Here is a 24,163-nt window from a genome sequence, read left to right as displayed (position 1 = left end):
TACCGGCCCATTTGGGTACCGGCCCACTGGGCATTTGCCCAAATGCCCATATTGCCAGTCCGCCCCTGGCTGAGTCCAATGTGTTTTAGGTGTTTGACCTGTAAATAAATACCCAGTAGCCAGAGAAGGTTACACTGAAAATAAGATAGTAGACAAGGTTTGAGTTAGTTGAGCAATATATTAATCTTAAGCCTTTCTCTTTACTTTTTGTCTTAATGACATTGGACTACGCATATATGTGACATCACTAAGGGTAGAGTATTTGGTGTTCAGAAAGAATGATGAAGGTATTACGGTCAAAGCTGATTAATCAAACTGTTTTATTAGACCTACAACTTATTCAGAATACAACCTGAACTACGGAAAAAATTTCTTGTAACACAGAAAATTTTCATATAATCAAATAAGCCAGTTTAAGGATTAAAATGATTCTGTGGTAACTCAACCTGAATTGGCTGTATTTTAAAGCATTAAGTTGCAGACAACTATTTTATTTTTAAAGCAAGGGAAGTAATGTGAAATTTGCAGATCTAGAAGTACAAAAATGATGATTTTATTCCTAGATGCATTAAACAATGTTATTACCATTCAATATTTGAATGAAAACAAAATTTTTTGTTTCAAACATCTCTTTCTTGTTTTTCTTGTCAGGCCAGCAGCTCTGTAAGTTCAATTTTGTGTTTGTTAGCCTAATGTAAACTATTGGTTGGATAATAGCCTCAGTTTGTCTATATCAGTGTGTCCCAAACTGTGCTCTGCTAAACCCAAGTGCTGTGCCAGGTTTGATTAGGTGTTCCACAAACTACTGGAATAATTAATTAGTAGGCCACCATGGTAATTAATATTTCTAAAAGAATAAGCAAACTGTTCCGCTAAATACTCAGAATGTGCAAAGTATTCCATTTAGGAAAAAGTTTGGGAAACACTGGCCTATATGATAACTTTCATTATATTTTACATCAATTAGCTGGTGACTTAAATATTAAATTTTGACAATTCCCAGGAAATGATATAAATTCGGAAATTATTACAGATTTATATTTCAGTGATTTTAGTCTTTGAAATGTTGAAAAGAAATAACTGATGACTCTCTATATGAATTAATTGTACATTGTATTGAATCATTGGTTATAAATATCTATGTAAAAAGAAATAGAAAAAGTACCTTATTAGGATTCTTTACTGACTGTATGGATAAAAAAAACCTAACACATTAAAAAGTCATTCAAATAACAATTAAATTATTAAACAATTTCAAACACAGAAGTAAATTACTCAACATTACATTAGAAACAAAAATTCAAAAACAATGTCCAACATCTTTTGAAAACTTTTAACACTTGCAATGTCAGCAATCACAACAATGTTAGGACTATAATTAATTGACATATTTTAACTTGTTTTTATCTATCTATAAAAGCCTGCCTCATTCTATTGTCTAAATTCTAGTATCTTATTTTATTATAGTACATAATTAATAAGTCTTGATTCTACTATTATAATAGAGTTTAAGTATTTTTCATTATAGAAATGAAAATTTCTATTTTATAGAAATTAAATAAGGATTTAATTATTTTTATAAATATTGCTTTTGTATAGTCAGTCTTCCATGTTCCTATAGTAGTATCAGTGGAATCTGGTCCAATCTATTTTGTGGAAATGGTGAGGTGGGTGTATTGTGGAGAATTTTTCCTCTTTACCTTGAGACTCTTAAGAAAAACAACTCAAGTCTTTACAGAAATGTTAGTCTGAAATTTGAACAAGTAGCCAACAGGTTTATACCAAACAGCCAAAGATTCTACAGGATTTTGCTGTATTATTTTCAAATACTGAATCATTGACTGATATTAATTGTTAATTATATCCTGACATTTATTTGACAACAGCAAGACGATGCTGACTACAATGAGACGTTTTCCCTAACCTCTAACACTGGTATCATTCATCTGAAAAGAAAACTTGATTATGAAACCAAGTCCTTTTACCATTTCAAAGTGTATTCCAGGGTATGTATCAACTTTTAATTGCTAAGTGTACTTTAAAGTTTACTTACAAATAAATGGTTTATTTTGAGAATTCTTATGGCTATTTACAATATATAAGTTAAATGTATGCCATAGATTTTTTTTAGCTTTGCTTTAGTTGTTTCCCTTTTCAAAGGCATTTTTTTTCCATTGGATACTTGAAAATTTCTTAAATAGACGTTACCTTATTAATTATATTTTTTAAGCTATAGTTTTATTTAAAACATTATACAAACATTACTCAAAAAGACGTAAAAGGCACATTTCTAGTCATACCTCTAATGAGTGCTCTTTTTTTCCCATAGAGCGGGTTTGTTTTAAATGTTTCAGACCTTTCTTTCTGAATTATTATCATTACATCCTAACCCAAACCTCTCATATGATGCTTGGGGATTTGGGGTAGTGTTTGAATTCTAGGATCATCATGACAAATATCCAGACTGCATATCACATGACCAGGCAGCCATCCTGATTCAGCCAGGAAAATCATTGATCTAGTAGAAAAATCTTTTATATACATGCATGACTAAATTAACAAATATATATGCCTAATTATCTTCTTTTTCGAAGGAACATCTGTATTTTTACAAGATTGTTTACAAAGTATTTTTAAAATCTATTTCAACACATATGAATACTATTCAGGACAATGGCAATCCAATGTGTCCAAGTGTTGCCTGTATATGCACTGCTTCACCAGATGTTTGTAGAGGGGATCCAGTTGATTTATTTATCACCATCATTGATGTGGAAGATACACCACCTGTATTTGATGGGCTGCCTTATATCAAAACCATATATGAAAACCAGCTCCTTGTAAGTGTTCATCTCTCTTCTTATACTTAGAAGTCTGTACAAAAAAATACCCATATCCTTCTGAAGTTGTTTTTTTTACTTGATTTTTTCACTTCCTGCTTTAGCTTACATTTTCTTTATGAAACTGGCAGTGATGTTGCTAGAGTGTTGGGCTAAAACATAAATGTTGTGGCTGTGGTCCCCATATTGTCCAATATTTTCTCAGTTACAATCTGATCTGATTCAATTAATCAATCTGAACTGATCAGATCCTATTCAGATCTGCTTTGGATCTGGTTAGATCTGATTCAAACTGACCCAATCTAATTTGCTGATCCATTCTGATCAGATCCAAGTCTTCCATCCGCTTCATAAAGTATGAATTGATTTAAAAAAAAAAAACTTTTAAAAATATTATTTGCTCATTGTTATATTAAACTAGAAAAAAAAATTCATTTAAGTTTTATGAATACATGAACATTTCCTTTCAGTATTGGTTCCAAGTAGAACTTTAATACTAAAATGTCTAAAATGATATTTTTATTTTGAGATTTCTTTTTTTTTTAAGGGCACATCTGTGATAAAACTGAAGGCTACAGATGGAGATAGAGGAGTAGCTGTTCCTAACAAAGTTCAGTATAACATCACAGGTGGTAAGTGAAACAATTAAGGCATCTTGAGGTAAAAAAAAGTAATTAGATATTTTTAAATTTCACTGTGAGTTGTAAAATGTTTTTTAAAGTTTACAGGTGGATGGTTGTTCTGGTCACACCATCATTAATCACAGAAACAGATTACTTTTACACCATCTGCCCTATTATAGATCACAAGTTCTGAAAGGGGAATTTTTAATTTGTACTGGTCATTTCTCTAAGGGCAGCATGAGGGCAATTCATAGCACCATAATTGAGAATACACCATCATTAATCACAGAAACAGATTACTTTTACACCATCTGCCCTATTATAGATCACAAGTTCTGAAAGGGGAGTTTTTAATTTGTACTGATCATTTCTCTAAGGGCAGCATGAGGGCAATTCATAGCACCATAATTTAGTTGCATAATCATAATGCTATAATCATAACATAACCAATATAACAAAATCACCATAATTTGGAATAAGAGTAATTCCTGTAATACATTCTGAATTTATGACAACTGAGTAATTAAGATTTTTTTGTTTTGTTTTTTAAATATCTTTTTTTTAAATATCTTAACTAAAAAACTTTAATGCTATATGATTGTTTGCACATGACAGGAAATACAGATACTGATTTTCCATTTTCTATTGGCTTAATGGATGGTACCATTGAAGTCAGTAAAATTCTGGACGCTGATAATCCACTAGTAAGAAGTCGTGGAGGACTGTATCTTTTTACTGTTACTGTAAGCAACTTTAAAACATTTTTTAAACATTAAGAGTTATATATATTTATAATATAGATAGATAGTCTATACATTAAGAGTTATACATATTTATAATATAGATAGATAGATATAGATATATAGATATAGATATATAGATATATATCCAGCCTGTTAAGTAAAAAAGGATAACTTTATAATTTTAGTCATTGAAATGTCAGTTTTAAATAACATTTTGGGTTGCCATTGTGAATATAAAATTATTTTCTATAAATTAATTCAGTGCTATTTTTATCATTAAATGGCATAGTTGTTCTATGTACTTGGAAAGTTATAGCAGGTTAAATTTTCATATCTTAAAGTTTAGAATTAATCAGTGAGAGGGCAAAATAATTTATATTATAAATATCTGACATCATCACATTTGTTTACTCTGAACCTACCTCTGTTAAAAAGTAAAAATTGTAGAGTATATAGAAAGTAGAATATTTTAGAAAAATATCTAAGCCTTACTATTTTTTTTGTCCTCTTTAGAAGCTATAGTAAAGAATTATTATTTTTTAGGCAACAGAAGTGAATGGTACAGGTCAATTTGACCCAAGTGTATCAGTCAGCAGTACGCAGGTGTCTATAACTGTATTGGATGTCAATGATAATCTGCCAGAGTTCAAACAAGGGACATATAGTGCCACAGTACAAGAGAATACGCCCAAAGGAGCTCCACTGCTAATGAGCACTACAATTGAAGTAGAGGATATTGATCAGGTCAGGGATTAGAATAAATGAAAAGTGCTTTAGGTGAATTTCGCTGTCATGCTGACAGCTTTAGAATCTCTTTTTAAAATATTTTGGCATGGGCTAGATGTAATATCTTTTTTTTGCTTGGGACCCCTTTGAAGAATGTTACATTGCCTGGTCATGCAGTATGTGTGCTGGACTGTCGGTTGGACTTCTTAATGGTCCTGGGTTCATACCCTGCCCACTGCCATCCCCCATTGTCGTGCGGGAAGTTTGGACTAGGAAGTAAATTATCTTTAACATCCGAAACATGTAACACACTGTTGGCAGTGCGCTATTTACCCCTAATGTCACTAGGTCATAAGGTTACTACCCACAGGTATTGCCGTCTTACGTATAATGTAAATTACTATAGTATAATTTTGTAAATATGTACTGAAATTTGTTAATTAAAAGGCATTTATCAGGTCTATTAAAAATAATTATGAAATAAAGCATTTCAAGATAAAATACCTGAGTAAATCCATAAGCAATGGCATTTAACTTTTCAAACTAAATAGAAAACTAAAAAGTTTACATTCTTAAAATTGTTTTCTATTTTTTTTTATTAGACTGGAAACAACATGTTTAGAGTGGTGATAAAAAAAGATGGCGCTGCCTACACTGACTTTACCACTCTACCAAATGAAAACCAAACAATCATTGGGAGATCAAGCATCACTATAATAGTAGTTAACTCTTCAGTGTTGGACTATGAAGTTAGAAAGAATATCACATTTCAGGTAAATTGGATTTCCTAATATTCAGTCGTTTTGGAATTCATGGTTATAGAAATTTTAGTTATGTTATTTAATATATAATAATTTCATTTGCAATAATAGTAGCCTAGCTATATTAGTGTAGTGAAATTTAAAAAAAAAAAATTAAAGTTATAGTTGATGGAAACTTAATTTTTATCGATTATTTTTGCTATTTACTTTTTAAACAAAAATTCTATTTCAACTTTAGTCTATTTTTCCTCTAATTATTGTTTTAGCTTTAGTTTTCATCTTTAGGCTTATCATTTTAAGGTTTTATTTGCAATTTTTTTTTAAAATGACATATTTTAAAGTTTTTCGCTTCTGTTAATAAAATAATTATATTGATATAAAAATAATGTTAATTTTCATTTTTTTTATTGATGATAAGAATGCTACTGCACAAATTTTAAAGAGCCAATGCCTAATTATGTTTATTGCTAAAACAGCTTGTAGCTGAGGCACTAAATGGGACAGGATTTATCACTAACTTAACGTCAGTGACTGTGTCACTACAGATTACTGATGTTAATGACAATAGTCCTTATTTTCCAAGTCAAGCTACACATTTCAATGTGCCAGAAAATGCTACAGTTGGCACCTTTGTGACTCAAGTCAATGCCAGTGATTTAGATTCTGGAGATTATGGAACAATAACATTCAGTCTGGAGGATTCGGAAACTGCATTCTCAATAAATAACCAAACAGTAAGTGTAGTGAATTTGATACCATGTTTTTAGCAGCCCCCGAAAGGGGAAAAGACGCTATTTGTTATGTGTGAAATGTCAGTCTGTCCGTCCCGTTTAGATCTTGTAAACTAGAAAAGATAGTGAAAATCCGACTTTATAATATTTTAGTCCATTTATAGTTCTGATGCAACGGCTACTTTTTTCTATTCTAAAAGTGAAAAATCGAATTTTTTAAATCACTTATGCATAAATATACACTTTTACAACTATTCACTATTAATTGTAACAAACACTAGAGGCTCTTTAGTAGGGGAGATGACAATTTACCATATTTTTAACTCATTTATGCAAATGGTTTCAGACTTTGTGTCAAAACAATTTGTTTTTACAAATGTATTACTAAGTTATGTAAGTTCTGTCACACTAATTACTACATTTACACACAAAAAATGTTTACTATTTTTTTAAAGAGAAAAATTCTATTTAGTATGCATATAAGTTTGACATAATTTAAAATAACAATTAATAAGTAGTTTTTCATATTATCGCATGAACTGCAGTGAGGTACCGCATCCATAGAACACTTAACTAAAGGAAAAAGATTGACCCTTTTTCAAAACAATTAGATCAATTAGATACTCATTATATTTTGTACTTTGTCACATGTAAATTATGAGTGAGTCTGGTGTGAATGTACACTTTGGTTTCTTATAGTTATAATGTTTTTTGTTTGGTGTAATGCACAAATTGTAAGTCAAATTTTCATAAGGACAATAAAGATTATTATTATTATTAAGACATTAGGCCAGGTTCACATTTAAATTCACATTCACTTTCACCTATCCTTTGGTCTTCTGGACCGCTGGGGCACCACACAAGATCTGTCAACCTTCTTTCTCCATTCTTCTCTGTCATTTTCCTTTGATAGAATTTCATTCTGATGTTCTTTCTGAAAATATTAAAACCTGGATCACTTCGGGGGCCGATTTTGAGTTTGTGTTTCCACATAAACTGTCTTTGTAACCTTGTTAATGAAGTTGTTTCTTAGGTGGTTTGTTCATTATGGAAATGAATTTTATGCCAATGCACAAGAAAAGTAATGGTGAATCAGAAAAATGGGCAAGGGTCAGAGGTGGATATTATTGTTGAAATTATTTAAAAATCAACCACATTATTGTAACAATCATAATACTGCTTGTCTTTTGAGTCCAAAGTATAAAGGAGAGTACAGACCAAGCAGTGACCTATTTATTTAACCCCTCACAATCCATTATCTACCACTTTCATCTTGTGACATTATGATTACTAGTTATATAACATCCATCTTGCCTGTGATTATTATTTTATTTTAAATTGAAAATGGCTTGCATATACTAGTGACACTCTTTAGTTAAAATGTTAGCTTATATTTTTTTAATTATTTAATCAGAAAGAGACATAAGGTAAACACTATTCATGTTAGCTGGCAACCAAAGCTTCTTATGTCCTAGTGGAGAATCCCCTAAACTTTATTTATTTCCTTGGTTAATAAAGCTCTATTATATGCCTATCATTTGTTGGACTGAGTAATGTCTGTTGGTCATTGCATCCTCACATATCTATCTTTTAACAACTGTTAACAATATAAATTAAAAGGGGTTAACATTTAATATAATTTAAAGGATACAATTCTTGTTTGAAAATTCAGTTTTAATTAGAAAAACTTAATTTGACATACTTAGCTTTATATTTAGATCCTCCCATGTTCATTGGGTGGCTAGTTATCTCTATAGAATTTAGTCTCCTGCAATACATACAGTCTCTTCCCTGCTGATGTTCGCTCGAGATCAATCGTTATTGTAGGCATGAACACTGACCTAGGATTTCGCAACCTGTGGGCAGTTTAAAACAATAGCTCATTGCCAAGTCACAGATCATGATGCCAGTTTTTATGAGGACATCCTTATTAGCATTTTCCTTGTAGCATCCTATTACTGCTACCCTTTAATGTGTAAAAACTCTTTTAGACAAAAAATATATTTTCATTTCGTTTCAGGGGAAGCTTTTAGTGAATTCTTTACTGGACAGAGAAACAAGAGCAGTGTACAATCTGGCCATCTTAGCCACTGACAGTCCTCTCCATCCGGAGGCAGAGCGGAGAAGATCAAGACTACAAATCAACATAAATGTGACAGATGTTAATGATAATGCACCAGAGTGGACCCAGTCTGTGCCATATGTGACTGTGTTGGAAAGTACCCCAGTTGGTACTAATATCACACAGCTACTGGCAACTGACAGAGATGAAGGACTCAATGGACAGGTGCAGTAACCTGCTAAGATCATACATTTTAAATTTAATTTTTTTGTCAAACAGTAATCTAAACACTCTTCCCATCATGCACTATGGTTTCTTTAGGAGCTTAATGTTGAAGCTCAAGGCTTCAGATTGTCACTCTTGTTTGCTATTGTACAAATATTTTTAGTTATGCACAATTGTAAAACAAATTTCGTCATGGATAACAAAGATTATTATTATGTTAGAAACGAATGAGAATTCATTCTCTGGCATTGCCAGGGTCCAGTTTTGTAAAAGAGAAACAAAATTGATTGTAGTCACTTTATCATCATTTATAAAGAAGTTCTATGCATTTTTATGTACTAAAAAAATGTATTAACAAAGTTAATAACGAAATGAAAACTAAACTATTTTAAGCTAATTAAGCAATAAGAATGTTTATTTTGATATATTTCTTTAGTTTCTGTCACTATTTTTAATGTCACTGTAATGCTCTTACCCATGACCTAAAGTTTTTAAATGAAAAACAGTTGAATCTGGTTAATCCAACCCCTGATCAATTAAACCAGCCACACATTTGGACCAAAATCTAAAGTAATGAAACAAATCATATTATAGTCAAATCTGTTAAATCAGACCCACCAGTTATTAGAACCAAAGCACTTGCATCCTGATGTGGTTCTATTAACCAGATTTATTGTATTTGTAGACATTACTTTAATCTCTCTGTTTTTGTAGACATAACTTTAATTTTTTTGTTTTTGTAGACATAACTTTAATCTTTTTGTTTTTGTAGACATAACTTTAATCTTTCTGTTTTGTGGACATAACTTTAATCTCTTTGTTTTTGTAGACATAACTTTAATTTTTCTGTTTTGTGGACATAACTTTAATCTTTCTGTTTTTTAGACATAACTTTAATCTCTTTGTTTTTGTAGACATAACTTTAATCTCTTTGTTTTTGTAGACATAACTTTAATCTTTCTTTTTTGTGGACATAACTTTAATCTTTCTGTTTTGTGGACATAACTTTAATCTCTTTGTTTTTGTAGACATAACTTTAATCTTTCTGTTTTGTGGACATAACTTTAATCTCTTTGTTTTTGTAGACATAACTTTAATCTTTCTGTTTTGTGGACATAACTTTAATCTCTCTGTTTTGTAGACATAAATTTAATCTTTCTGTTTTGTAGACATAACTTTAATCTCTTTGTTTTTGTAGGCATAACTTTAATCTCCCTGTTTCACTCTTCTCCACAGATAGTTTTCTCTATAGCTCCCAATACCAATGGTTCTACTTTATTTAATGTTTTGGGAGACAATGGCAAGGCTTTTATCTCAGTCAAGAATTCATTGGTGAACAATGTTGGACTTCGAACTGTGATTGTAGTAGCAATGGACAGGGGCAGTCCACCTCTGAGCTCTAATGTTACCATATCAATTTTAGTAGTTGATGAAAACCAGAACAAACCAGTTTTTGTTCAACCTAATCAAAGTGCATTTAATGAAAGTACTGGAAAAATTCCTGAAATAGTTATTTATGAAGTTAGTTGTTTTTTTTTTTCAATTCAATTCCACTTGCTTATTTAATTGCTGAAATAATTTGTTTACAATTAGAAATGTCACTTTTATAACAATTCCTCCGATCATCTTATTAATTCTTCATGGTTAGGTTAATGCTTGATGGGTATTTTGAAAATGGCTCTAAAAAAGTTTCCAGAAATCAGAAATGTGAGATTTTGTATATCTTTGGGAAAAAAAAATCACTAGCTAAACCATACAATGAAAATTCTGGTTAAACCCCATTATAATTGTTGAAAACATTATCAACTTCAAATTAAATTTTGTTTATGGGGGAATTACTGCACTTGAGTCATTTCTTTCTATTCATTAAAAAGTTGAATGAATAAATGAATCAATTATATGAACTTTTTACATACCATCTTATGAGGAAGTCATTAGCTGGACTGTTGATTCTGCAAATCTCACAAGAAAGACCCCTTACAATAATGAAGAATTACAAAGAAATAAATAGAATGAGAACTTTGAGACCACCTTCTGCATTATAAAAGAGAAACTGATTTAAAAAATATTTTTTTTTTATGTTGTTTTATTTTTATTTGCTCACTTTATGAGATGTTCAAACAACTTTATAAAGTATTTCGAAGTTTAATTATTATTTAATTACAATGTATTCAGTTTATTAGTATAGTAATGTAATTATAAGTATTGATTTATTTCCCAGGAAATACCTCCAGGATCTTTCCTTTATCAATTGAGTGCAACAGATGCTGATCAAGGCTTGAATGGATTGGTCTTTTATTACTTGGACTTTACATTAGGAGAAGACAGTGAATATTTTAGAGTGGACAGAGTCTCAGGGAACATGACATCTGTTAAAAGATTGGACAGGGAATACCAGGAAATTTATGAGGTTATTAAAACTTTGTCTCTTTAGAGTCAGTCAACAAGATATGAATTATTGCCTAAAAAAAAAACGAAAGAATTTTGATTGATATATTGTAAATACACTTTGCATAACATTGAAACAGAGACATTAATTAAATTCTAAAGTAAGGGTGAATACTCATTTAAAAACTAAATGTATCTGTAATTTATCTGAAATATTGTTGCTAAAGAGAAATATGTAGTTGGGCTAATTGCATTACAAAATAAACTCCATTAAGTTTTCTTTGTAAATAAGATACCATCCAGTAGATTTCAATATTTCCAATAATTTATTTATTTTGTTTCTTGTCATCATAGTTACTGATTTTAAAACTTTTATTTTCAATACAATCAAAGCTCTATTCAATAATAAGATTTATTAACATAGCTAAAATGTGTTATTTTTTAAAGAAAAATTCATTGCACATTTTGTTTATATATTTATTTATTTCTTGGTTAGTGATCCCTTTTTTTGAAAATAATTTCAAGGATTGCAATTAATACAGTCATAGTATTTATATTTCTATGATAAATATTGAAGTTCTTATTTAAAAATTAAGTCTAGAAAATTTTATTAAAAAATATAAATCTTATTGTGATGTTCATATGAGCAACTAACTATCAATAGAACTTACCTTAATTTTATAAAGTTACATTGATCCAATTGGAACTTGTGTCAAAGAACAATATCTTCTCATTGTCTAGATTCGAGTTAAAGCTGAAGACAATGGCCAGCCAGCATCCCTATCAACATCCCTTCCCATTCGAGTGCGTCTGCTGGATATTGATGATAACTCTCCTACCTACGACAAGGTCACCATGCCTCAGACAATGTTGGTCACAGAGGAGATGTCCCCAGTCAGCATGGGAAATATAACTCCAGCTACAGATATAGACCATTATCCAAACAATATCAATTGTTATTATCTCTATGGTGAGTGCTGGCATTGTTTTGTTTCTTTTGCTTGTTTTTTGTTTTAAAGTTTTGGACGTTCAAAGAAAAAAAAAAAGATTTAGTTCTAGTCCCAACATTTTGCAGGATGGAAGTGGTAATGAAATGAGTACCATCATAACAAGTCTGAAGTGGATACCACATGACCATCTTTTTCTTTTCATATATAGTTACTTTAAAAAATAAATTTAGTATCGGCATGTCCATTTTTTCCCTTGAGAATAAATGACTATTTATTGAGTCATTGTTACCAGATTGTGTCCACAGATAGAAGCCCTGTTTGAAATGGTTTCTCTGCATCAACTGAATAAAGTTGAAGGATTATGATGGCTACACAATACATGTACACATTGGTGTATAAGAATTTCATTTCAAATGAGATGAAATAGATACATCAACTTTTTAACTGAGCCTACTTCACTAATAAAAAAGTAAAGTTATCCTTTTAGACCTTGTGATCTATAAGGCAAGTGATGTAAAGGTCATCTGTACTCTGTGTCCTACGGTTAACGTGGGTGTCATGTGGCCAGCATAATGACTAACCGCATTTACTTTTCCCCAACTAGTTTCAGGTACCCATTAGGGACTCAGAGGTGCCCTAAAGATCCCGAAATTAAAAATCCCAGTCTTCATCAGGATTCGAACATGGGACCCCCAATTTGGAAGCCAGACACTAACATCCAGCCTCCTACTTCTTGTAAAAACACATCAGAATCAGATCATTGTTTTACACCTCGGAAAGCTTGATGGTCCGGTAACTCTTCACCTTCATTAGGAGCTAGGCTCCTATCTTTAAAGTTACATTAACATACAGCAGGACGGAAAAGATTAGCTCATTTGTTCCAGCACCTCTCCTTCCTCAATGCTGGGGTTAAGACCATGGGACGGGGTGGGGGTTAGTTTTTCTCACTATATTTTTACTTTAACCTTAGTTCATTTCTTCCTTGTAAGATAATACAAATCATCTGCTTCATTAATACCTTGCTATGTTTTGTTTTGTGAGTTACTAATCTCATTATTGTTTTTAAAGCTTTTTTTTTTTCATTCATCATCTTGCGCTCTTTTGCTGTTTTTTTTTTTAATAGTTTGTTTTATTGGCATATATAAAAAAAAGACATGAACAGTAACAATTACTTCAATAGATGAATCTTTTATACAGATAATTCATAGTAGATTTATTTATTAACAAGTCAATGTTTGTAATTTTATGTAAATTTTCATGAGTTTTATTTTGCCCTTTTCTCCGTCCTTTTGTCTTAACTGTCCTTGTTTTCTTGTATATGCTGGGATTTTATTTCAGCTTTCTAACTCTATCATCATATTGTTATCTGATTATATTTTTTAATATAGAGTATTTGTAATATACAGTATATTGTATTTTCTTTGTTTTCATTTTTTTAAAAACTGTGTGTTGTGTATTGGCTGTCACTTTAGTGTATGCTTTTTAAAATATTGTTGTTGTTTTTTTCTTTAGACAACACTGTGAGTTATTTTTGTTTATAATATATTTTTCTTTTCTTTTATATATTTTCTAATTTTCATAAAATATAGTAAAAATTCATAAGCTTTTTTTTTAAACGATTATTTTGTTCTTGCACAAACCTGTTGCAGAATGGTTGGAACTCGGGGCCTTGTTCCCTTCACCGTACCTTGAAGGCTGCCTTTTGACACTGAGTAATGTCTTACAATAGGAAAGAACCATTATTCTAATACATTTCATTTATTTTCTATTATTTATTATCAGGAGGAGATAATTTAACAAGTTTTACCCTTAACAAAACCACTGGTAATCTAACTTTGATACACAAAGTGGATAGAGAAAAAATACAGTTTATGGATATAGTGATTCAAGCTTCTGAAAACTGCAACGAATCGTCTATGACATCCGTTGACTCCATGTATCCATCATTTAATTACAACTCCTCTGACTCTTCTCTACTGTACGTCAGGGTTAAGGTGATTGACATCAATGACAACCCTCCAAAATTTGTTTCAACGTTGTTGTCAACGGCTGTCATAAATGACATTGACCTTGGCACAGAAGTAATGACATTGGCAGTGAGTATCCTTTGTATTTAATCTACACACTGACACGTAAATTTGTATGTTTTACTCATTTACAATAAAAAGTTAATGCATTGGAAACAAAAATGTTGTCATTTTATGTTACCAGGTGGGCAATTTTAATCTTTTGGATTTCAGTTTTCTGTCTTTATCTTTTTTTCTGTTCATTCCCCTTTCCCACATGCAGATGTTAAGCATTTATTTCGCTTCCAAGTTTCTGACTTCAGAAATGAAGATTCATTACGTCCTGGATCAGACTCGCTACAAGATGGCAGAGGATAGCTATGGGCTGGTTTTAAACTTGGGATAATTGTGCTGCTCATACCTCAGGACCAAGTATTAACTGCTTTCATATAGTCAATGACATCTAAGGGGTATATCACTTAGCTATCAAAACAAGGGTTATAACAGCGGTTCTCAATCTTTTATGCTTGGCGACCCCTTTTTACAATCCCCCACTCTTCAGTGACCCGCCCCCCCCCCACACACACACACACATACAGCACTAGAGGAATTGATAATAACAATTTTAACAATTAATAATTTTCGAAGGTCTTAGGCGACACCTGGCAAATTGTTAATCGACCCCCAAGGGGGTCGCGACCCACAGGTTGAGAACCCCTGGGTTAGAAGTTCATATTCAGGTGTAATCTTGTTTTTTTTATTCTGGATTTCAACTTAGATATGTGACATTTGCTAGAGAGTATTATTGTTATAGCCATTTAACATTTTACTTAATAATGGGTCATAGAACTTATCTAGAAATTATCTATAGGTTTAGAGGTACATTCACCTCATTTATGATTATATGTGGTGCTGAGGTGCAAAAGTGATGTCTTGTGCTGGAGTCCATATGGAATGCAAAAAGTTAAAATTATCATATTCTATTCAATATAGGGCAGTGTTACAGATGCTGATACACCAGAGAATAGCCACAATAAGTTTCAACTTTTGAACATAACACTCAAGAATGACGACACTGTGCTGGACACAAACAAGCAGGCCTTTGTAGTTACTGTGAATGGCTCCATTGTAACAAACATCAGATATCGTTCGGACATAGTTGGCTATTTCTCATTGTTTGTTGAAGCTTATGATGAAAGAAATCAAAAAGATGTTGCGGAAATAAGGGCAAGTGCTTCACTTCATGTAAACTTTGTGTTTTAAGAGTTCTACAAATATAAAAAGCACATAAAAAGTCTTACAAAGGCACAGACATATTTTACTTTGTTGTAGTCAGTTATTACTGAAATGGCTTGTCTAGTAATTTCAATTTCTTAGTGATAAATGTACTAGTAATAAATTGACAACTTATCATGTGATTGGATCTTAAAATCCGACTATTAGAATTATAGTAGTATATTAAAAAAAGCAGACTATAATATTATTATATATTGGAGACATGGTGGCTGAGTGGGTTCAGGGTTCGATTCTAGGTAAAAACTGGATTTTGAATTTTAAATATTTTAGGGTGACCCTAAGTCCACCCAACTCTAGTGGGAATCTGACTTTATGACACCCTGCTTGTTAACTGTTAGCCACAGAAACAGATGATTTGATCATCATCTGCCCTATAGATAGCAAGGTCTGAAAGGGGAACTTATAATGTTAATAAAATTTCATTAAATATTGCTGGCATAATTGTTAAAAATTGTTTTCTAAAACATAACTGCTAATGATAAAACATTTCAAAATTAATTTTTTTGATAAAATATAATTGAACATTTTCAATGACAGATATTTGTAATTTCCAATCTCCAAAGAGTGCGGCTTGTTTTTAATAGACTCCCAAACCAGGTGGAAGAAACAAAGAATATGTTTATCAAGTAAATTCATTGTTTTAACTATTTAATTTAATTGTATTATTATTTTAATTATTACAATATTCTAATAGTTACTATTATAAATATCTAAAATATTTCACAGTTAAGGTAGGTTGTGATACATTTTTAAAATGTTCAAAAATGTTTTTTTAAACTTTAGAGAGCTTTCTGATGTTTTAAAACTTGATTTGGTGATGGACAAAGTAGTGACACATACATCAATTGATGGAGTTCAAGACCCAACTAAGTGAGCTTCATTGCAATTGTATATATCTGTAGTACATTGGTTTTAGCTGTTTGCAAAGATGCTGTTGGGTTTTTTTTTTTTTGCAAAGCTTATATCAACTCACTCCACAAACCCATTCTCAGATCAAGTTGAAACTTTGCACAATTATTCATTGGCATAGACAAGACATGACTCAATAAAATAATTAATCAATTAGTCGATTAAGTACTGGTAATTAATTATTTTGTTTGATACCAACAATGTAAAAAAATAATCCTTCAGTATTCACAAATATGGCTAAATATGTAGGTTTTATCCCCCAGATAATTGAACACGTTATTTCTCCCTCACCCATTCTCAGATCAAATTGAAACTTTAAACAATTATTTATTTTACCTAACAAAACATGAATCAATTACAAAATTAACCAATTTGTCAATTAATTATTGGTAATTTTTGTTTGATATTGAATAAAGGAAATAACTTCTATACCATTGAGAGGTGTAATTGTAATCGCAAAGTTATTTCTCTTAGATAAGATTTGTATATTTTGCTTGTTAAGACTTGTAAGTCGGATAATTCAAATAAAGTAATGTACAGCACTGAACAACAATCATAATGAAAACAATATTAAATGAGATTATGTCTAATGATTAGCAATTAATTAATTCTTCACCTGGGCCTACACCCTGATCTAACACAGAGTCCAAAGCCAAAATTCCTAAGACAAGACAAATATGAATTCTCTATAGTCAAAGGGCTAGAATGGCAAACCAATATTCAGCAATTATGTAAAGACAAAAGTAGACTTTTATAATTGAAGTTAACAATGGGGAAGATCCAAAAGGCCACATAGAGAAACAGCCAGCTTGGGTAAGGCACCAGCAGCAATGAAGTGTACAATAAGCTTCCTTTGGTAGCAGTCTTCCATTGCCCAATGTGTCAATTGAGAGTGCTAAAAATAAACAATGAAACTTGTTTCCAATGCTCATGGCAGATGTTATATATCTTTTAAAGACTTTATATTTTAGTTACTTTTCACTCTCTCCTCTTTTTACCAATTTTCTAGAACTGACGCCTTTATACATGGCCGAGAGCTCAGTACTTTGAATGTTGTCTCTGCTTCAGAGTTAAGTAGGTATGTATAATGAAAACTAACAGAATGGATGGCTGCCTGGTCGTGAGGTTTGCGCGCTGGACTGTCGTTCAGATTTATCGATGGTCGAGGGTTCAAATCCTGCTCGCTCCCATCCCCCGTCATCCTGCTGGAGGTTTGGACTAGGAAGTAAACTATCTTCAACTCTGAAGGAACATCCGAAACATGTAAAACATTTTACAAACAAACATTTTAGAATGAGAACTGGTCCTACGTTTAATTTCTATCATATTCATTTATCCCTTAGCCTGTTAAGCCTTTGGGGCACTATCTATCTTTCTCCATTCTATCAACATTTGTAGTGTCTAGTAATATAAGGTAAAGTTCTCCTTTCACACCTTGCGATATTTAGGGCAGACAATGTTAAGGTCATCTGTTTCTTTGGCCAATGGTTAAGTCTAGTGCAAGCTCATTATTTATAATATTATAATTATTTTAAGAATTTTTATTAATTAAATTTGTAAAAAGTTATGCATGCTTTTTTTTCTTCTTCAGACGATTTGACTATGATCAGAATGCCAGAACTGTGCTGTACAAGTATGGAGTAGGGGAAGCGAGGGTAGACTATCATAAAAATAATTATAACTTTTAGTAGTTTTTATTTAACTGTGTAAATTTTTTTAATGCACTTTTAGCACTAAATATTATTATGTCCAACGCTAAGTGTCTTGTGGTTCAGCATAGATGACGATGGCTAATGTTATAACTTAAAAGTCATTTTGACAATCAGATGCATATCATGTGGTCTGTATCCAGTCAATTTCAGTGTAAAATAGTTTAATACTAACTTCTATTTTTGTTTGTTACAGGCCCTAACAACTGATTCCACGGATACATCCAATGAAGATTTAAAGAGGACTTTTGCTATTGTGGCTGCAGTGTTGGCTATTGCAATGGTCTCATTACTTCTGGTTCTTATTCATTTGGTTAGAATGTAAGTCACTTGTCAAAGTTTAAATTAGGTTCATCTCTAAATGAATGCAACTAGATTCTAAAGAATTGATTTATCTTAAAGATTGGATCTCGTACAATAGACATCAATATTGATGTTTCTGGTATCATCTACAGGTATCGCCATCGACTAAGAGCTGCAACAACAATGGTTTATTGTAAGTTGACTCAAATACTTGTTTCACTTCTTTTGCTTGTTTTGCTTGTTTCATTTGTTTTAGAAATTCCTTTAGAATTTAAGATCATAACTACTAAACAATCATCAGTTCAAAACAATGTAGCTGTCCTATGACCAGGCTGCCATTTTAATATTTTATTGATATAAAAAACATTAATTCAAGTCCAAAAACAAAATTTTCATGACATGAAATTTAAACAAGCAAAAGAAAAAAGATTACCCTTTAATAATAAAAGCTTATTTAAGGAAAAGAACTGCAAATTACTGCCATTTATCTTAAAATATTAGGGTTTAGTTCCTTTTCTGCTATGTAAGACAAAATTAACTAATTAGTAATTAGTATTAATTGATTAGCTAAGTGGTTAATCCTGGATTAATTCCCATATTGTTATCGACTATGAATTATTATGCAAAAAGTTGGGTGAAAAAAGTGTCTAAAGGTAAGAAGGGGATTAAATCCATATAACATCCAAATTTCTCATCAAGTAGCAGTTATTCTTCTTAATTTAATACCAAAGTGTTTTTATTTGTAAAATACAATTCCAGCTTCAACACCAAAAGAGCAAGAATTATTTGAACCCCCAGGGACCAACAAATATTATTCTGCGTAAGTCATTGTGATTAGTGATAAAGCAAATATTAACATCATTTATAGTATGTAATTAAAAGATAATTGACGTTAAGCTTATCATATCTAATTGTAGTGAGAACCCTCTGTTTGGGAAAGAAATCAAGCCAGCACTATTGGAAGATGACAAAGTCAGGTACTACAGAATATATTTTTTAGTTCTAATATTAATGATTATGGATGGCTACTGTAAACACAGTTTTCCAAGATTTTTTTTAAATAATTTTTTTTTTTTACTCAATTGTGTGAAACCTCTTTTGACTAAACTATCTAAAATATGAATACATTTTGATAAACCAAATGTCATATATTTATGTATTAGTGATCTATGGTTCGAATAGTGCATTGTGAATATTTTTTTTAAACAATAAATTGCAAGTATGGGAAAATGTAATGTATCTCTTTTTTCACTTACAAATTTAAGAAAGATTTAGTGGTATTCTTACTCTTAAGTAAATTCTTAAATTTACACACCATCACACCATAAGTTAAAAAATAAGGTGGTTTCGTAAAATATGAAATTTGACATTAGCTATTTCTTATAAATAATATTTTTGTTACCGGTATCTATATATTTAAATGATTTGCCAATCTAAATTTTATGTAGCATAAACTTGTCAGACATGTTAAGCCTATGAAATATTCAAAAAGCCAATAATGTATGTGAAAAACTGTCTAAATAGCATGTGTTAATGGAGCACTAGAAAAAAACAAACACTTTCAACTATTCTAATAATTGTAGAATTATTTTAAAGTTCTCTTACATTAATTTGTAACTATCAAGGAGCTGCAAAGATCTGTTTTCTTCTGATAGGACCATTCCCATTTTATTTCTTTTTTAAAATCAATACTGTATAGTTAAGATAACCAATCATATAACTGAGTAGAACAGAACTGGATCAACTTGTGTGTTCAACAAAGAAATAAAATATCCCTGATCTTTAATTTTTTTACATTATATTTTTCATACAATTTTTTTTTTTTAAAATGGATAAAATCTTCTAATTAATTTATTCCATATCTTTTTATTACACAGCAACAGTTCTTTGGATGATAATGTTGTGGACTCTAATACACAAATACCAGAAGCACCAAATGAACCAGAAGAGCAGGAAGTTGTCCTACAGATCAGTGAGTCTCCTGCAGCTAGTCCTGGCCACAAGAAGGACCTCAACCACAACCCTCATCTGGACGAGGTTCTTGAAGCTTATCAAAATAAAGGTTTTGAGGATAATGACGAGCCTGACTCCAGGTTAGGTCAATCAGGAAGGAGTGATCGACTCAGGCCAGCTAGTCACAGTCACAATAGACCCAAAATACCCGAGGCACCAGAAGGCATTACAAAATTCTCAGAAAACTTTTTATCTTATGACACTGGCTATCAAAATATCAACTACTCTACATCAGGTAGAGGTCATGTGGATTATACAGACATCTAGAAGCTTCCTGTCCATTACATACAGCTGGTCTGTACTGATAAAATTACAAAAATATATTTCTGATAGGGAATAAATATCAGAAAGCAAAAGTTCTCAAAGATAATTTACAGAAACTTATCTAAGAACTGACAGAGTGATTTTTAAACACGTTACATTAAACTATTCTGAGATCAGACGTCGGTTCTTAAAAACATGATGAATAGAACTTCTGAGATAGAACAGCAGTTCTTAAATATATGTTACATAAAATCTTCTGAGATCACACAGCATGTGTTAAAAAAAAGCTTTTGGAATAAGTTTTTTTTACTAAATTTTTACCAGTGGATAATTTTTTTTTACAAATTGTACTAATTATTTTAGAAAATGTAAATTGATGATTAAGATGACTAAATCATTACTTAAAATATTAAGTGAGCTGATTAACATAAACAATCTTTTTTTTATACTGTCATATTCTTATATATATCTTCCCCAATGAATCAAGGAAGTTACACTATTACTATATCCAAACATTGTAATATTGTAGTGACATTGTCTATGCAGTGATGACATTTATATTTCCCAACCACTTGTGGCAGGCTTCATCTCTGCAAAAATATCAAGTGCTATGGAATAGGCCCTCTGCTTTCTCATGCTCATTTGGCAGACATTTCAAGGGCTGGATAGCATAGCATCTTCGACTTGATAGCACAGCATCATGGGATGAAAGCATGGCATCATGGGCTGGATAGCATGGCATAATGGGCTGGATAGCATGGCATCATGGGCTGGATAGCATGGCATCATGGGATGATAGCATGGCATCATGGGCTGGATAAGTTCTATAGTTTATGTTTTGATTGTTTGGACCTTTTTTGTTTTTTTGAAAGGGGGAGATAATTGTTAAAGAAACCAAGCAGTGGTCAAAAGTAAATAAATTGGGCCAAGAATAAACTTATATTTTTAAATTAAATTTTATCAATGAAAAGTTTTTTTTTTTTTTTTTTTTTACACCTTTCATATTAAGAGCTTCAGCAAGAATTACCGCTGTTGACTCAAATGTTTCTTTGTATTCAACAAGGAGTTGAAAGAACTAGATGTACATGAGCAATTATGTAGATTCCAAGTTTTGTACCAGTATCTATTTGATATTAGTTTATTTGATTACTGATGTTTTGAATGTTTTGAAATATACAAATGTGAAATATTAGACTAGATCTCAATTTTGTATTAATAATTGTATGAGGCTCGTTGGAAAGATTCCTCGATATCATGAAGCATTGCAAGAAATAAATAGAATGAAAAATCGCCATCAGATTTTAAAATAGAAATTGAGTAAAAAACACACACAAACTTTGTTTAGTTCCTTTGAAGGTAAAAGTAGCAAAAAAGGTGTTTATTATTATACTCTAGAGTCAGTTTCGCTTTATATGTACCAGTATAAAAGATTTAAAACAAAATATTTATGAACCTACTCCTGTTAGTTTTTCATTTGTTTATCACTGAATATTAATGTTCATGAAATTATATCTGTAGGTTCTCGATAAAAAAAGCATAAAATGTAATTATAATACACCAAACATAGTCACATACTTGCATTATTCACCAAACTCTGACAGACTTTAGACAGACTTTAGACAAACTTGAGCCAGCCAGGAAAACCAATGACTTGGCAGAATTTACATCATTTGTTGACACGCATGACTAGATGCATGATGCATAAGACATAATCATCTTCTTTTTTGAAGCCATGTCTGTATTTTATAAGATAAGAAGATAAGACTTAAGATGTATTATAAGGATAAGTGTCTACATTTCTACTTTTTTCCTCCTACATGTTATGCAAGACACTAGGATGGCTGCCTGGTCATGCGGTTTGCGCGCTGGACTGTCGTTTAGATTTATCAATGGTCCCGGGTTCAAACCCTGCCCGCTCCCATCCCCCGTCATCCTGCGGGAGGTTTGGACTAGGAAGTAATTATCTTCAACTCTGAAGGAACATCCAAAACATGTAAAACATTTTACAAACAAACACTATTAATGCAAAATACTGGGGTTGTAAGATGCTGGTATTATTAGACTCTGTTGTTATAAGATACTGGTGTCACAAAATACAAATGTTGCTGTATATTAAACTCAGTGATAATGTTTATTTATTTCCTTGTACTGAATATTGACTTTAAATACTTTACAAGAAATTAAATCTATGCAAGTCATTTGTATAACTCATCGACAAACAATGGAGTGAATTAATAAACAAACTATAATTTCAAAGACCCTATGAGTGTTGTATCTAATCTTATGTTTAGTGTTGTGTACCCAATGTAGTGACTAATATTTTGTCTTGTCATAAATATGAGCAATTTATTTTACAGTTCATACTTATTTTTACATACAAATGTTTTATCATGTATTGAAATTTGTATTACTTTTATATATATATTTGGAGGCACTGTGGCTGAGTGGTAAAGCGCTTGGTTTCTGGGGTCTTTGGTTGGAATCCTGGTGAAGACTGGGAAACAGATGATCTTTACATCATCTGCTCTATATATACAAGGTCTGATCGAAAGGGAAACTTTTTTATTTATATATATAGTCTTCAGGACTACTATAACTGATCTTATTAATTACAGACATTAGTTCAAAAGATAAGTACATATCCATGTGTCAATCTAGTCATACATGTTAGTGAGTCCAAATCTGCTAAGTTGTTGGTTTTCCTGGCTGATTCAGGCAACCCATTTCCCAAGCTCTAATAGCATTTGGGAAGATGGAGCACATATATTAATTTGTCCTAGCATATGGAATAAGAAAAGTGTCTTAAACTTTGTGTGCTTTGAGCATTTTATTATATAGTTTTATTATAGGCCTATAGTACAAGGTATAATAAAAGTTATGTCAGATTTTTCATAAATGCCCATTTTGAGAAATAAACTGACAGGATCACAAACCAAAACTAATGACAACATTAAATACAACAAGCTTGTTGGTAAACTAAATTACCTTTTACAATTTTAGTGATTGAAATGTAGAAACCTTTAAAAAACATAAATATTAGGAATTCAGAACTTCTTCCTTTGTGCTGACATCAAGCTGGAGTACTGCAATCCTACATCTCAGCTGGACTTTTCCAGTTTTTTTTGAAGCTCTCCATATAGATTTTTTCAAAGAGTTGTTTTGGAGCCATATCTTGTTCAGGGCTCATGATAAAGAAAGCAGCTTTGAAAGACTTGGTCGGCATTCTCTGGAGACATCCATGTGTGCATGCTTTGCTAGATCCAATTGTTCAGAGTCTGGAACATATTGTGGTGCATTCTGTTGTGTCCAGTTAGAACATTTTTTTTCTCTGATTCTGTCAAAGCAGTGCAAATATTTTCAAAATGTCAATTTCTGTGGTACTGATGAGTTACAAAAAATATTAAATATTTCTCAATTTTATTTACATTTTGCATAACTTTTTGTAGAAATATTTTCCCTATCAATGATATTTCATCTATGGTAACCAGGTCTGAATTTAAAGCGAGGTTACAGCCGTGAGGTCGCCACATAAGAGATTTTAAAATTCATTCATGGTCTTACTCTACTTAAACTAACAAAAAACAAAAAATACATTTTCTTTCACAAAAATTGCA

At 31.4% G+C, this 24,163-nt stretch overlaps 2 protein-coding genes across 2 annotated transcripts in view; both read left to right on the top strand.

The window, feature by feature from the left end:
* LOC106062749 (cadherin-related family member 1-like) overlaps positions 1-2,024 on the top strand; it is a 23,882-nt gene extending 21,858 nt beyond the window's left edge. The window contains exons 9-11 of the mRNA XM_056021249.1: positions 652-663; positions 1,600-1,662; positions 1,887-2,024. Coding sequence (XP_055877224.1) covers positions 652-663; positions 1,600-1,662; positions 1,887-2,024 — 213 coding nt within the window. The remainder of the gene's footprint in view (positions 1-651; positions 664-1,599; positions 1,663-1,886) is intronic.
* LOC106062846 (cadherin-23-like) lies at positions 658-24,163 on the top strand. Its single transcript, XM_013221190.2, has 23 exons — positions 658-663; positions 1,887-2,006; positions 2,670-2,840; positions 3,388-3,472; positions 4,079-4,206; positions 4,750-4,950; positions 5,535-5,705; positions 6,170-6,427; positions 8,445-8,711; positions 9,948-10,232; positions 10,933-11,121; positions 11,841-12,069; positions 13,832-14,145; positions 15,049-15,282; positions 15,889-15,977; positions 16,135-16,221; positions 17,270-17,338; positions 17,852-17,915; positions 18,166-18,290; positions 18,425-18,465; positions 19,032-19,092; positions 19,190-19,249; positions 20,150-24,163. Exons 3-23 carry the CDS (start codon positions 2,685-2,687, stop codon positions 20,550-20,552), a joined length of 3,516 nt encoding a protein of 1,171 aa, XP_013076644.2. The 5' UTR covers positions 658-663; positions 1,887-2,006; positions 2,670-2,684; the 3' UTR covers positions 20,553-24,163.

This window comes from Biomphalaria glabrata, chromosome 2 (genome assembly GCF_947242115.1).
Source record: "Biomphalaria glabrata chromosome 2, xgBioGlab47.1, whole genome shotgun sequence".
Classification (NCBI taxonomy): Eukaryota; Metazoa; Mollusca; class Gastropoda; family Planorbidae; genus Biomphalaria; species Biomphalaria glabrata.
Note: the sequence above shows the minus strand (reverse complement) of the source record. Positions and strands in the feature narration are given on the sequence as shown.